The sequence below is a fragment of the Rhinatrema bivittatum genome, chromosome 6 (assembly GCF_901001135.1).
Source record: "Rhinatrema bivittatum chromosome 6, aRhiBiv1.1, whole genome shotgun sequence".
Lineage (NCBI taxonomy): Eukaryota > Metazoa > Chordata > Amphibia > Gymnophiona > Rhinatrematidae > Rhinatrema > Rhinatrema bivittatum.
In genome coordinates this window covers 311,731,731-311,746,418 of record NC_042620.1, presented here as the reverse complement: position 1 = coordinate 311,746,418, position 14,688 = coordinate 311,731,731, and the positions used below count along the sequence as shown (strand labels likewise).

Here is a 14,688-nt window from a genome sequence, read left to right as displayed (position 1 = left end):
TGAAGTGACTCTGAGATCTGTTTTCATCAGGTTTTATCTGCAGCCGCTGCAGCCGGAGTCTCCGTGGCTTTTGGAGCACCCATTGGTGGAGTTCTGTTTAGCCTTGAAGAGGTAACAGCACCCCTGGCTATTAACCTTGTACTCTTGAACTTCCTAATCTGATTGTAATCGGTAGCACAGTTGTAATTTTCTGGGCAACACATGGTCCGTGTTGAAATTTGAGACCTCATATTGATGTTTACTACATAGAATGTGATTACTTCCCTGCCAGGATAAACTTGCACATAAGTTATCTGTGTTTTACTGTATCATTTATATAGCGCTACTAGATATAAGCAGCTGTAGCATGACCTTACAAAAGCAGAGATTGTGCTGCTAGCGCTAGAGGAAACACACAACATATTTACGTATAATATGTATTCCATGACCAGCCAGACCATGCATGCATGACCTCATAGTTTAATGTGTAGAATATTTCAGCCGTATTGTCGGATGATCAGTCTGCCAGACAGGAATAAACTGTCTTGTGACAACTGGCATCACGCAACCGTATAAAGTCATCAACAGAAAAGCTGCTGCTAGCTGTGCAGTAGGCTCTATCATGATAGGATTATACAGCACTGACTTGTCATTTTGTTCTGGAACCCCTATAATGTACAGAAATGCATTTTGTCTTATCTGCAGTCACACAAGCAAGGCCCGCTCCGGAAACTTGTTAACGTAATCTTTTCTTTCTTCCTCCATCTTTAAGGTGAGTTACTACTTCCCTCTTAAAACACTCTGGAGGTCGTTTTTTGCTGCCCTGGTAGCAGCTTTCACCCTGCGTTCTATCAATCCCTTTGGGAACAGCCGCTTGGTTCTCTTCTATGTGGAGTTCCATGCACCCTGGCACCTTCTTGAGCTGGTGCCGTTCATCCTTTTGGGAATATTCGGTGGCCTGTGGGGTGCCTTCTTCATTCGTGCCAACATCGCCTGGTGCAGAAAACGCAAGACCACTAAACTGGGCAAGTATCCGGTGCTGGAGGTTTTGCTGGTGACCGCCATTACAGCTGTGCTGGCGTTTCCTAATGACTACACCCGCATCAGCACCGGTGAACTCATCTCCGAGCTCTTCAATGACTGCGGGCTGCTGGACTCCTCCAAGCTCTGTGACTACGTGAACGTCTTTAACAGCACCAAAGGCGACGTGCTGCCCGACCGACCGGCCGGCAAGGGAGTTTACACAGCCATGTGGCAGCTGGCGCTGGCCCTGATCCTGAAGCTTGTCATCACCGTGTTCACGTTTGGTATGAAGGTGAGACAGGGAGGGAGGTTTGTTAGGTGGGGGGTGGGGTTGGACCATGTAGTTGAAAGCAAGGGGAGTAATTTTTTGAATAATTTATGCGCGTAAAACTGGGAGGGTTTTTTTTTTTTTTTTTAAATTGCTACTTGTACACGTACATGTCCTTTAAAAATTCATTCCGTAGTGCTGAATTTTCAAAAGGTTTTATGCACGTAAATGGGCTTTTGAAAATTGCTACGGCATATTCTACTTTTACGCCCATAGCTTCTTTGAAAATTCACTCCACTGATTTGCTAAAAGATGTAATGGAAGGGGTGGTACAGTTAATTAACTCAGGAAGGGCCCTGTTCCATGCACCCATACAGAAAAGCTTTTGCCTTTTCTATTAGCTTAGTTTTGTTATAGGGAAACTGGCCTTATAAGATCCTCATGTCTGGGTCTGTCATAAGAAGTGCTATGCTGGGTCCAACAAAGCCAACATCTTATCTCTGTCAGTGGCCACTCCGAGTCACTTGAAAGCACCAGAAGATCATAATGGGGAGATCCAACTCTACTACTAAACTTACTACTTACCCTGGCAACAGATGGCATAACTTAATTGTTCATTGCCTGAAAATGCTTTTCTAAAATTTGTTTCAAATCAGCTACCAGTTAGTTTCATGGAGTGTCTCCTAGTACTGTTTGAAAGGGAAAACCAAAATTCCCTATTAACTTGTTCCACGCTACCCTCTGTTCTCTCTTCCCCAAACTGAAAATCTCTAACCTGTTAAATCTTTCTTCACAAGGGAACCATTCCATCCCCTCTCATGTGTGTTGGCCCTTTTCTGTACCTTTTCTAGTTTTGCTGTGCCTTTCTTGACATTGGACAACTAGAACGGCATACAGCACTCAAGGTGTGGTTGCACCATGCAGCTATACAAAGGCGTTGTGATATTCCCAGTTTTGTTCTCTGTTCCTTTCTGAATAATTCCTAGCATCCTGCTTGATGTTTGACCACTGCCGCACACTGACCTGAGGATTCCTGTATGTTCCACAGTGTCTCCAAGGTCCTTCTTCCTGAGTGACAGCTTCTAATGTGAAACCCAACATTGTGTACATTCAGGGATCCAAAATCAGCCGCCACATGGCTGTGCTAGTTAGGCGGATAAACATCCGACTAAGTGGCGCCTGCTGATCCTGGCTGAATATTCAGCGGTGCCACTTAGCTGGATAAGCACTACTTACCTGGCTATGTTTTTAGCTGGATAACTCAGGGAATGACTACACTGGAGAAGAGTCAAGTTGGTCAGCCAAGTTCTGTTTGGAATATCAGCCTCATAGTGTAGTTAGGATTATTTTTCCTATGTGTGTTAATTTGCGCTGGTCCACGTTAAATTGCATCTGCCATTGAGCTGCCCAGTTCCTCATTCTTGCAAGGTTCTTCTGCAATTCCTCACTATCTGACACGCCGATACAGTAAAAGTCATGGGAGAGCGGGCGAGTGCCCACTCTCCCGGCACGCACACAGGCCACTGGCCTGTGCGCGCGATTCAGTAATCTAAAATTTTTAAATTAGGGCCGGCGGTAAAAAGAGGCACTGGGGACACTAGTGTGTCCCCAGCGCCTCTTTTTGGACAGGAGCGGCGGCTGTCAGCGGATTTGACAGCCGACGCTCAATGTTACCGACGTCGGTTCTCAAGCCCGCTGACAGCCACAGGTTCGGAAACCAGACGCTGGCAAAATTGAGCGTCCGGTTTTCAAGCCGCCGGCCCATTTAAAAATTTTTTTTTTTTTAACTTTTTTTTTATCTTTGGGACCTCCGACTTAATATCACCATAATATTAAGTCGGAGGGTGCACAGAAAAGCAGTTTTTACTGCTTTTCTGTGCACTTTCAAGGCGCCGGCAGAAATTAGCGCCTGCCTTTGGGTAGGCGCTAATTTCTTAAAGTAAAATGTGCGGCTTCGCTGCACAGTTTACTTACTGTATCGCGCGGGAATGACTAATAGGACCATCAACATGCAAATGCATGTTGATGGTCCTATTTTTTAATGAATTTTTTAATGAATTTAAGAAACCCCATTGACTATTTTTTAATGAATTTAAGAAACCCCATTGACTTACTAACTAATCAGTCATGCCCAGTGCCCAGTTGAGGTGAACTGTCTACTTGTTTCAACCTGAACAAAGCTAGCAAGCCCTAACTATTAATTCAAACCACTTTTTTTCAAAAATACAGTACAGTAAAAATATATTATGAGTCCCACTAATAGCTTTTGAAGATGCCATCCAATTTCATTCATATTTGACCCACAGACAGAGTGCCCAATGAAGCTCCTCTCTTATTTTTCATATGCCCGCCTTTTTTTTTTTAACCTCTCTTTGAGTCACCAAATGTACTCTTAAAGTGCCGCCGCTTTATAGTTTGGTACGCTGTGGAGTCATCCAGCATTTGTAAAGCTGCCCTACCCCCCCCCCAGTTGTTGAACATTTTGAAAGTAGCTTTGCTGTTGGTTAGTGCCTGTGATCGAAAAGGGAGAGACAAGTGCAAATTGTCCCACCAAAAATGACTGCTATGAAAAAGGAGCGGTGCTAAAACATGTTTAACCTAAGAAGTAAATAATTATTGCACCAGTTTTACATCATAAAACAGGTTCACGCAGCTATGAAGCCATCCTTAAACAAAATCCCTGACCGTATAGGCAGACACGGTTTAATGGGGAAGCATCAACATGGTTGTAGCAAGGGGGAAGGCTTATTTTACTGGTCCATATTCCAAGCCATTTAGCTAGATAACTCACAGTTTATCTGCTAAAAGGCAACTCTTTAAATATTTGGTTACTTATCTGGCTAAATTATAGCTGGATGAGTCATTATCTGATTGTAACTTTTAGCCAGGTAAAAAAAGAGGCATTCTAGGACTCCCCCCTCCCCCCTCCCCCCTCCCCCCTTTAAATCCCCTGCTGAGAGTGAGGGGATCCCTTCCTCATTCCTGGCACTTCCTGGCGGGGGATTTAAAGATATCGAGAGGATGGGAAGGGGGGGTACAGCCTCCTGTACATATTTTACGAGAGACCGGGGAAGGGGGGGCCTGACCTGCAAATCCGGGGATTTTTAAGATAAGTAAGAGGCGGTTTGGGTTGTGGAGGGTGCGTGCCCTGACAGGGCCGCGTATGGCATTTTTTTTTTGTGGGGAGAAGGGGATCGGGCCCTTTTATTTCTTTTACTACTTATTAAAAATCTTGTGACGGCACTACTTTGGAAGATATCTAATTAAGTGGCGAGCTATCCAGCCACACAAGGCCTGACAACTAAACAACCTGACCAGTTATATTCAAACATAGCCCTAGATTCAACAAAAACTTGTAATAACACAGTGATAACGCCCGCACCAACCAAAAGGGGCGTGTTTAGGGAAATGTTGACGTTACCGCTTCGCATCGGTATTATCGCACAGGGCGGTAAACCCTACTTTTCGCATATTGTGCTGGTGGGGGGGGTGGGGGAGAGAGAGAGGCCCTCATAGTAGTAAAATATTTAAATCTCTTTAGGAGGGCCGCTTAATAGGTTGAGATGAGGTGGTGGTGGTTTAGGGTTTAGGGGCCAGTTTCGCATGTAGCATGAGACGTACGAACAGCACAGTACATCTTGGTGAAGGTTTGACATCATTTGGAGTGAATAAAGTCTAACAAAGATGAAATTTTGTACTATGTTATCTCACCCCTAGCAAATTGAATGTTAGGAATGACCTGAAAAAGAATGGAGAATAAAATGGAAAATTATATTATCTTTGTACTCAAAAAAAAAAAAAAAAATGTTTAGCGGAACTAGAACAGGTGCAGAGAAGAGCGACCAAAATAATGGGGATGGAACATCTCTTCCATGATGAGAAGCTTTGCAGCTTGGAAAAGAGGCGGCTGAGAGAGGATATAATGGTTTATAAAATCATGAGTGGGCTGGAACGGGTATATAAAGGGTATATTTACCCTTTTTTAATAATAAAGCAAGGGGGCACTCCATGAAACTAACAGGCAGACTCAAAATGGTTAAAAAGTATTTTCACTCTGCTCACTATCAAGTGGTGGAATCTGTTGCTAGAGGATGTGATCAAGGCCATTAGCATAGCTGGATTTAAAAGAAGTTTGGACAAGATCCTGAAGGAAAAGACCACACACATTGTTAGCCACAGAGGCAGCGGAACGCGCTTCCCCTGCCAATTTTTTACATTTTCTGAGGACAGCAGGATGTTAGTCCTCACACATGGGTGACATCATCAGATGGAGCCCCGATGCGGAAAACTTGTGTCAAAATTTCTAGAACTTTGTCTAGGAACACTGAGCATGCCCAGCATACTCTATACCACCCTTCCACGCGGGTTCCTCTTCAGTCTCTTCCACGGAGCTGTAAGCCTCGCGGTGTGATTGAGCGTGCTTTGGCTGTTTTTAGCCTTATGGAAAACTTTTTTACTCTTCGCATTTTCATGGTTTTTTTGCTTAGATTCCATTGCCGGGTCCTTCTCGGTGCCTTCCCGTTGTGTTTCTAATCAGGTTTTTCGCCATTTTGGTAGGTTTCCTTTTGCGATCGATTCCCCCCATGGTGGCAGTACCTCTGTGCCTGCCGGCATTGCTTTCAATTTTGTGGTCCTTTTGTTTCACCCCATCATGGCCACGTCCATTTTTTGCAAATGCCCCCGAGGACCATGTCTATTCATGATCCTCATGAGGTAGACATCCTCTGCTTGGGGGCATTGCATGAAGTCCAGGGTTGCCACTTACGCACCCATTTGACCCGAAGGGACGTCTGCTTTGACTCGACGAGATGGATCAGGTCTTTGGGTCAAGGAAGTCCGAGGCATTGACGGCATCAGCATCGTTATAGGAGCCGCACCAATGGACACCACACCATTGACATCGAGACCATCGGTTCCATCGATGCCGCCAACGGATAGGGGCACTGGAGACCTACTGTTATCGATCTCCTCTGGTCTGAGGACGTCAGGTTTGTCGTCTTTGACCTCTGCACTAGGGAAAGACTGGGCCAAGCATGGAAGCCGAAGAGGCATTGGCACCGGTCCTCATCGATAGATGGTGCTGGGCGTGGAGATGCATTAGCTTTAACCACGATGCCCCTGAAGCGACCCCATGGTGAAGAGAACCTGTTCTCTATTGGTGCCAGGTGTCTGCGACTGTCTCCACTGATCCTAGTGCCAGTCGCCGACCCCCCTTGCAGGTTCGAAGAAGATCTGGTTACCCCTCCTTCATCCCAGTCTGTGTTAGCATCAGCAACGTTTGAGACACTGAATCCTGGAACAGCTTCGTTGCCCGCCTGGGCACCGAGGCCTCCCTCTACTGATACAGTGGTCATTGCCGGTTCCTCCTCCGAGGAAGCTCCAATGAGGCCAGCAGAGACACCGAGGCCTGAAGCCCTCGGTGTCTCTGCTGCCCCCCCCAGTTCTACTGGTGCTTGGACCTCTAGATGTAGGCCGAGCACCTAGGGCCCCATCCCCTGTAGCATCTAGTGAGGATGAGGGTCCCTATGACCCCAGGGGGATGATCTGACTGAGGAGTCCTCCACAGACTCAGATGATCTCCCGTCAGACCCTTCTCCAGATGAACGAAGAAAGTCCCCACCTGAGGACTTGACCTTCGCAGGGTTTGTCAAGGTGATGGCGGAGGCCATCCCATTTCAACTTTTGACAGAGGAGGATGCCAGACATAAAATGCTAGAGAACCTCTGGTTCATGGAGCCTCCTAAGGAGATTGTGGCAGTCCTGGTACATAAGATCCTTAAGGAGGAGTTGTTGAGGATATGGGAACACCCCCTCACAGTATCTCCCATTAATAGGAAGGCGGATGGGGTCTACCTCGTCCAGAAGGCTGCCAGATTCAATAAGCATCAGCTGCTTCACCAGTCTGTGGTGGTCGAATCCACTCTGAAGAGGGCCGAGCGCTCTTGGACCCATTCCTCGGTGCCCTCAGGGAATGACCACAGAGCCATGGAAGCTTTTGGGTATTCCAAGGCGCCATGCTTATTACCTGAATCGCTGCCTACCAACTGTACATGAGCCAGTACTCACAGGACATCTGGAAGCAGGTGCAAGAGGGGGGCTGAGCAGCTACCTCAGGTTGCTAGTGCACAAGGGTCTGAAGTGCAGAAAAAACGAGGTCCATGCGACCTATGATTTTTTTTGAAACAGCATTGAGAGTCTCTGCAGTGGGAATCGGCGCCCGCAGAATGGCATACCTGTGGGCCTCAGATCTCCGACCGGAGGTACAGGAATGACTCGCTGACGTGCTGTGTACTGGAGAGAATCTCTTCGGGGATAGAGTGAGGGATGCTGTGGCCCTGCTTTGGGACCACCCTAAGACCCTCCAGCAACTCTCCGCCAGTACTCCGGACCCGTCCTCCTCATCAGGAGGCCATCGAGACCGGGGCCAAGGAAGTCTTTGTTTCGCCAGAGGAAGTACTATCCTCCGCCTTCTCACTCCAGTCAACACCATCAGGGCTCCCGCTGCCATCCCAGGCAGCAGAGAGCCCCCAAACCCCAGCCAACTCCTCAGTCAACTCTGGGGACAAGGTTTTGACTGGGCCATAGGGAGCATAAGCCAGTTGACCGTACCCGGGATGATGGACCCTCCAATTGGGGGCAGGTTCTTTGTGAACCAGTGGCCTAGTGTAACCTCGGACCAATGGGTTCAGTCCATTGTCTTCCAGGAATACCAATTAAATCTATTGGCTGTCCCGCCAAATTGCCCTCATGTCTGGATTGGGGACCGGTAGCCATCAGCCATCAGGAGGTACTACAAGCAGAGTCCTCCCTTTAAATGCCAGAGTTGGTCGAACCCATACCACCAGGGCAAAAAAGGCAGGGATTTTACTCCAGTTACTTCCTGATTCCAAAGAGAACAGAAGGATTCCATCCCATCCTAGACCCAAGGACCTTGAACAAGTTTGAACAAGTTTCTAAAAAAGAGAAAAGTTCAAGATGCTTTCCCTGAGCACCTTGATAGGGGACTGGCTATGCTCCCTTGACCTAAAGGATGCATACACTCATATCGAGATCTTCCTGTGGTCATTCCCTGAGGGCACCGAGGAATGGGTCCAAGAGCGCTCGGCCCTCTTCAGAGTTCCACCACAGACTGGTGAAGCAGCTGATGCTTATTGAATCTGGCAGCCTTCTGGACGAGGTAGACCCCATCCGCCTTCCTATTAATGGGAGATACTGTGAGGGGGGTGTTCCCATATCCTCAACAACTCCTCCTTATCAGTCTCCATCAGTTTTCCCACTACTGAGGTAAGGCTGACCAGCCTGTAATTTCCAACCCTCCTCTCTGTTAATGCCTTTATGAACAGGAACCATATCTGCCCTTCTCCAGCCCTGAAGGACCCTGTCCGACTCCAAAGATCCTTCAGCGAGCCCCTTTAATATCCTAGGGTGAATCCCATCTGGCCCTATGCCTTGATCCACTTTCAGTTTTGCCACTAGCCCCCAGACACGTCTGTCACTGGAGGCACATCCACGCCTCTCTCACATGTATCCTTGGCCATAATCAATGGTCTTTCTCCAACCCCTTCTTCAGTGAAAAATGAAGTATTAGCATTTCTGCTTTTTCCTCATCTTTCTCCACACATTGCTCCCCATCTCCTCTCAATCTTACATTACCACCTCTGACCTGCCTTCTTTTACCCACATGTCTGAAGAAAGTTTCGGTGCCTCCCTTTGCTCTTTTTGCTATTTTCTAATCCATTTGTGCTTTGGGTCATCCTGACTTCTTTTAAAGCTTCTTTCAGCTTAACAAAATATTCTTTCCCGTGTTCTTTTTGCGAGCCTTAGAATGCTGTTCTTGTGGCCCCCTTTTTGATAAACCAGACTTTTTTCCTCTTACTTTTATTAACTTTCCTGACATAAGGATCTGTCTCTCTCACTATGGCACCTTTTAAAAAGTTCAGCCCATTGGCCTTCCACTTGGCCCACCTTCTCCCATCCTGCCAGGGTCTCATTTAAGTACTTCCCCATTGTAAAAAAAAGTCAGCATTTTTAAAATTGAAGACTTTTTAAGCTTTGTAGGACTCCTTTCCACCTTAGTGGTATTATCAAGCCATGCGCCCAAATTTTCGAACGCCGGCACACACAGAATCCGGGAGATACATGCGTGGCCCAGACTTGCATGCGCTGAGTGCATTTTAAAAGAGGGCCCGGCCAGGCGCACATCTCCTGATACGCGCAGAAGTGCCGGGCTCAGTGAAAGGGGGCGGGGTCTAGGCCCTGTCCCGGGGGAGCGCATGCTGGCAGCCGGCCGGCACGCAAAACTTACACCCGCTTGGAGGAGCGGGTGAGTTCTAAAACAAAAAAAATCTAGGATAGATAGGGTTAGTTTAGGGGTTGGGGGAGGAGCAGAGAAAAGGGGGGAAGGGTAGGTAGGGGGTACAGGAAAGTTCCCTCCTGGTCCACTCCTTAATTGGAGCGGACTGGGAAGGAACTGGGAAAGGCCCGCTTGCATCGTTGTGCATTGTTTTTTTACAATCTCCCCCCCCCCCCCCCCCCCTCCCCGGCGCGCGCGGGAATAGAATTTTATAACATGCGCGCGGCGACGTGCACATGTTATAAAATTGCCTCATCTATGTGCGCGCACATGGACGCACGCGCAAACTTTTGAAAATCGACCCCATACTGTATATAATGGTCACTGGGGCTAAGGTGTGTACCCACCTGGACATTTCGGACACGGTCATCATTTGTAAGTATCAGGTCCAACATCACCCATTTCCTCATGGGCTCTATCACTGTTTGCTTGAGGTTAGCTCCTTGAAGGGGGTCCAAAATCTCTCTGCCGGTGGGATGCTCCAGTTAACATCTGGCAGGTTAAAATCTCAGCTCCTTTTGGATGTCTTCAGCCAGTTCCTCCCCTTGAGTTGGAGGGTCTGTACCTGGAAGTGCCATCCTCTCTCTCTCCCCTACAGCTCATAGTGCCTCCCCTTTACATCAAGCTCCCTGCATTTCAATCACTTTGATATTATTTTTGAAATAAAGAGCTACCCGTCCCTCCCTTTTCTGTCAAGCCTTTCCTCCCTAAACTGATTGTAGCCTGATATGACTGCATGCCATACATAGAACTCATTGAACCTTGCCTCTCTGATGGCAACACTGTCTAGATCCTGCTCCACATAAGGATTTGAAGTTCAGGAATTTTATTGCTTAGACTATGAGCATTTGTGCACATGGCCTACCATGTATTTCTTCTTTGCTTGCCTATACACTGTATAGCTTCACATCTGCACCCCTTCCCTGTTGCTCAAGAGTAGATTAGTGAGTTTCCCACTTTGTGATAATTACAATAAGGCTTGCCATACTGGGTCAGACCAAGGGTCCATCAAGCCCAGTATCCTGTTTCCAACAGTGACCAATCCAGATCGCAAGTATCTGGCAGGATCCCAAGGGGTAAATTGATTCCAAGCTGCTTAACCCAGGGATAAGCAGTGGATATCTGCAACTCCACCTTAATAATAGTTTATGGACTTTTGTTCCACAAACTTGTGCAAATCTTTTTTTTTTAAACACAGCTATACTAGTAGCTTTCATCACATCTTCTGGCAATGAATTCAAGAGCTTAATTATGCATTGAGTGAAATATAAAATATATTTTCTCTTATCAGTTTTAAATGTATCACCCAGTAACTTAATTTTGTGTCCTCTGGTCTTTGTACTTTTTGAAAGAGTAAACAACTGATTAACGTTTACTCGTTCCAGTCCACTCATTCTTCACACTTAACATGCTTGACGAGCACTGATAAGCAAAGGATAGCTAAAGATTGGGGATGCAGGATCACTGAGGAAAGGGGAAGAATGATAGGGAGAATGGGGCTGTCTGTAACCCCCTCCTCCTCTCTGCCCTGGTAATTGTGATTCTCCATCCCCAGCCCTCCCAGTAAATTCCCCAGTGGTCCTTTTTCCCCGCCCCCCCCCCCCTTCCTTCCCCCGGTGGGCTTAAAGCCCTTAAATTTAATTCCTTATTTCTGACGATCCTTAAGCCCCTCCTCTCACTTGAAAAATTACCCTGTCCAGTAACTCGACCTCCTTGGCCAGTAATCAGGCCTCCTCTTCAAGCCAGAAACAGCTGGCTCACCTCTGGCTATGTGGGTGGAGAGGGAGCAGACTGTGCACTGTTCATTGCCCTCAGTCTTTTTGGACAGGGGTGAGAAACCTGGAATTCAAAAGCATGGCCTCCTCTTTGCCTCCTTGAGGGTGGAAGGAAGGGACCAATGTCACATGCTCTTCTCACCCATTCTCTTCTCCATTCCTCCCCCCACCGCACTCTGTCCTTTCTCCAACCCCTCTGATCACTTCACTCTCAGCCTGCCTCCTATTCTAATCATCTCACTCGCATCTCGTAGGCTCTCTGATCCCCTTACTGACTCCCTGACCTACTCGTTCCCCCTCTTCCCCCCACACAACCCACAGCCGCTCCGATCCCCTCTCTGTCTTTTGCCCTCCACACCCACTCACTCGCTCTCCTTCCCTTCCTCTGATCCCTTCACTTACTCCCCCTCCCCCCACATCCCCCTCATTCATTCTCATGATAAGCAGGAGGTCCAACACCCTCAGGAGTGGAAGAAGCAGTGGGGGCTGACAGGCATTCACCACACATCAAGGCCAGGGCTGAAGCCTTGACAGTTGGCAGCACTGCTGACAAGTTTCAGACCTGTGCCAATTCCAAACCTTTTTGCATCTCTTCTTTGCTCTGCTTCAGAATCGCCCCTTCCCCTTCTGTTCCCTGCCTTACAGGAGAGTGAGGGGGCAGAGTGGCTGCTCTCTTCTATGTGTGCTCCAGGCTCACCCCCTCTCTTCCTCTTCCCTGCAGGCTGCCGGGAGGGGAGGGGCTGGAGCAGAACACCCCTGCTGCTCTGCCTCTTAAGCCTGAAAAGAAGGTGCTGGAACTGCATTCCTGGCCGTTCCCCACAAACTGAGCCTTGAGATTTGGGGGACACACACAATATTAGTTAAAAGGGGTCGCTCTGTTCCAAAGCAAATGATGGTTGGTTCAGTATGTTTTAGTGCTTCCATGTCAAAAACAACCTTAAAGCTAATGCTACTTATGATTGCACGAAAAGGCTGGTGGACCTTTAATATTACTACTACTCAGCTGGGATATTGGTACCTCCGTTATCAAGTTGTGTGTCTTGACTTTAAAGTACTTTTTTTTTTGTGAAGAACTAATTCGCTCTTGATTGACAATGGAGCCGTCCGTTTCTCTTTCCATGTACTGTAGGTTCCATCGGGTCTCTTCATCCCCAGCATGGCGGTTGGGGCAATAGTGGGCAGATTGTTAGGCGTTGGGGTGGAACAGCTGGCGTATTATCATCATGACTGGGCCATCTTCAGCGAGTGGTGCAGCCTGGGGGCGGACTGCGTCACCCCTGGCCTCTATGCAATGGTCGGCGCAGCGGCGTGTCTAGGTAAGTAGTGGGCGTCTGCCAGCGGTAGGGAAGGGGACAGCAGGAGGGAGGAGGGCTGTTTGGCACAGCACGCAAAACATTTGCCTTTAAATTGGGCTTACATCTACTGCAACAGTTGAAAGCTACCTTCCCTGTCCTGCCCATCCTAACTATTTTATCTGCTCTTAGTTTTTCCAACAAGTCTTTGGATTTATTTTTCTAATGATATTTTTAATTTATACTTGCCAGTGATTAGGATTTTTGATAAAACACCCTATATAAATTCAAATAAAACCGTAAAACATTATTTTCTCTCTGTTTAACAATTGTGGTATCAAACTGCGTGGTGTGTGACTTAAAGTCCGGGGAGGGGGGTGGGCAGTAAAACTGAAGTTGGAGGCAGTGCCGCAGACTGATTGTGGTGCTTTGGGTAGAGGCTTCTGTGGGGTCTCAGTGGCAGAATAGCGCAGGGTGCTGCAGATCAGGTTTTAGATCTGCACCTCGGTATTGGAATGTAGGTTTCAGGACTGAAAAGGCATGGAGTGTTGCATTCATTTATTTTCCTAGCATTTCTATGTAGAGACCTGCCAGCCTGCCTGGGAGATGCCTGACCTTTTACACATAAATATCTTTCATCAAAACTCTGCTTTTTTTTTTTTTTAAGGAAGCTTAGGGCAGTGGTTCACGACTCTGTCCTGGAGGTACACTTACCCAGTCTGGAGACCCAGCGCTTTGCAAATGTATCTCGTGCATATTCTTTGTGGATATCCTGAAAACCAGACTGGTTGGGAACCATTCGCCTAGCGTACCTGGTAGAAAAGTGGGAATAGCTGTGCATTTTAAAATGTTTGTTCTGTTTTGCAGGTGGAGTGACTCGAATGACCGTATCCCTGGTGGTAGTTATGTTTGAGCTCACTGGTGGCCTAGAATACATTGTGCCTCTGATGGCTGCGGCTATGACCAGCAAGTGGGTGGCAGATGCAATTGGGCGAGAAGGCATCTACGATGCACACATTCGCTTGAATGGCTACCCCTTTCTAGAAGCCAAGGAAGAATTCACCCACAAGACTTTAGCAATGGATGTGATGAGGCCACGACGGAGTGACCCCGCGCTGACCATACTAACTCAGGACAGCATGACCGTAGAAGACGTGGAGAGCATCGTTAATGAGACCACGTACAGTGGATACCCGGTGGTCATGACCCGAGAGTCCCAGAGACTTGTTGGCTTCGTCCTCCGGCGAGATCTCATCATTTCTATTGGTGAGAGAGCAAAAGTCTTCCAAGACAAACACTTAACGTTTACTGCTATTTTATTATCGAAAAGAAACCAACCAAATAAGTGGGTAAAAATTATACTTGCGTGAAGCTAACAAGTATTCATTTAAGACTTCATTTAATATTTTACCATGTGCCTGCCTATATATATATTCTGCAGGGCACAGAACAAGGAAGAACACATTGAGATTGATGCTTATAGGATTCTTGACATCTTAATTTTAGATGATTTGTACATTCCTAAAAAGGAGGCATTGAATCTCCTAACTTTAGGCTCCTACGTTAGGTACCCAGTACTGGAAATCAGCTCTGACCGTCTAACTTCACTCCCCCGACCTGGCCTTATTCACTTTTAAGGTATCTAAATGTAGGCGCTCAATAGGGGGAAATTTTCTGTTGGCCAGATCTAGGTGCCCAGCTCTTAGTTAAGCGTCTAGGTCTTTTGACTATCGGACTAATACAAGACAGAGCAGTATCTACCTAACTGTCTCCTGTTACCTGCTCTGTTTACCAGTCACAATGTGTTTTTGCTTTTTCTAGGCCCTGACGAACTAACCTAGCCGAAATTACGCATTTTGCGTTTCCTTTATCATTTTATCAAGCAGAGGGCAGCATTCCAGTTACACAGATTTCTGTGCTTGAGTGTTGTATAAAGGGAAGAATGAGCTGAGATTTTGTAGCTCTTCCGTGTATCTTGGCATGAGCATGTCCTCCGTT

The 14,688-nt window shown here is 47.2% G+C and overlaps 1 protein-coding gene across 5 annotated transcripts in view; it reads left to right on the top strand.

Moving 5' to 3' along the window:
- Window positions 1-14,688, top strand: part of CLCN5 (chloride voltage-gated channel 5) — a 187,289-nt gene that overhangs the window by 160,310 nt on the left and 12,291 nt on the right. For all 5 annotated transcript variants that reach the window (XM_029607481.1, XM_029607482.1, XM_029607485.1 and 2 more), the window contains 4 exons: window positions 31-111; window positions 752-1,294; window positions 12,528-12,714; window positions 13,558-13,956. In XM_029607481.1, the coding sequence (XP_029463341.1) occupies window positions 31-111; window positions 752-1,294; window positions 12,528-12,714; window positions 13,558-13,956 (1,210 nt within the window). The remainder of the gene's footprint in view (window positions 1-30; window positions 112-751; window positions 1,295-12,527; window positions 12,715-13,557; window positions 13,957-14,688) is intronic.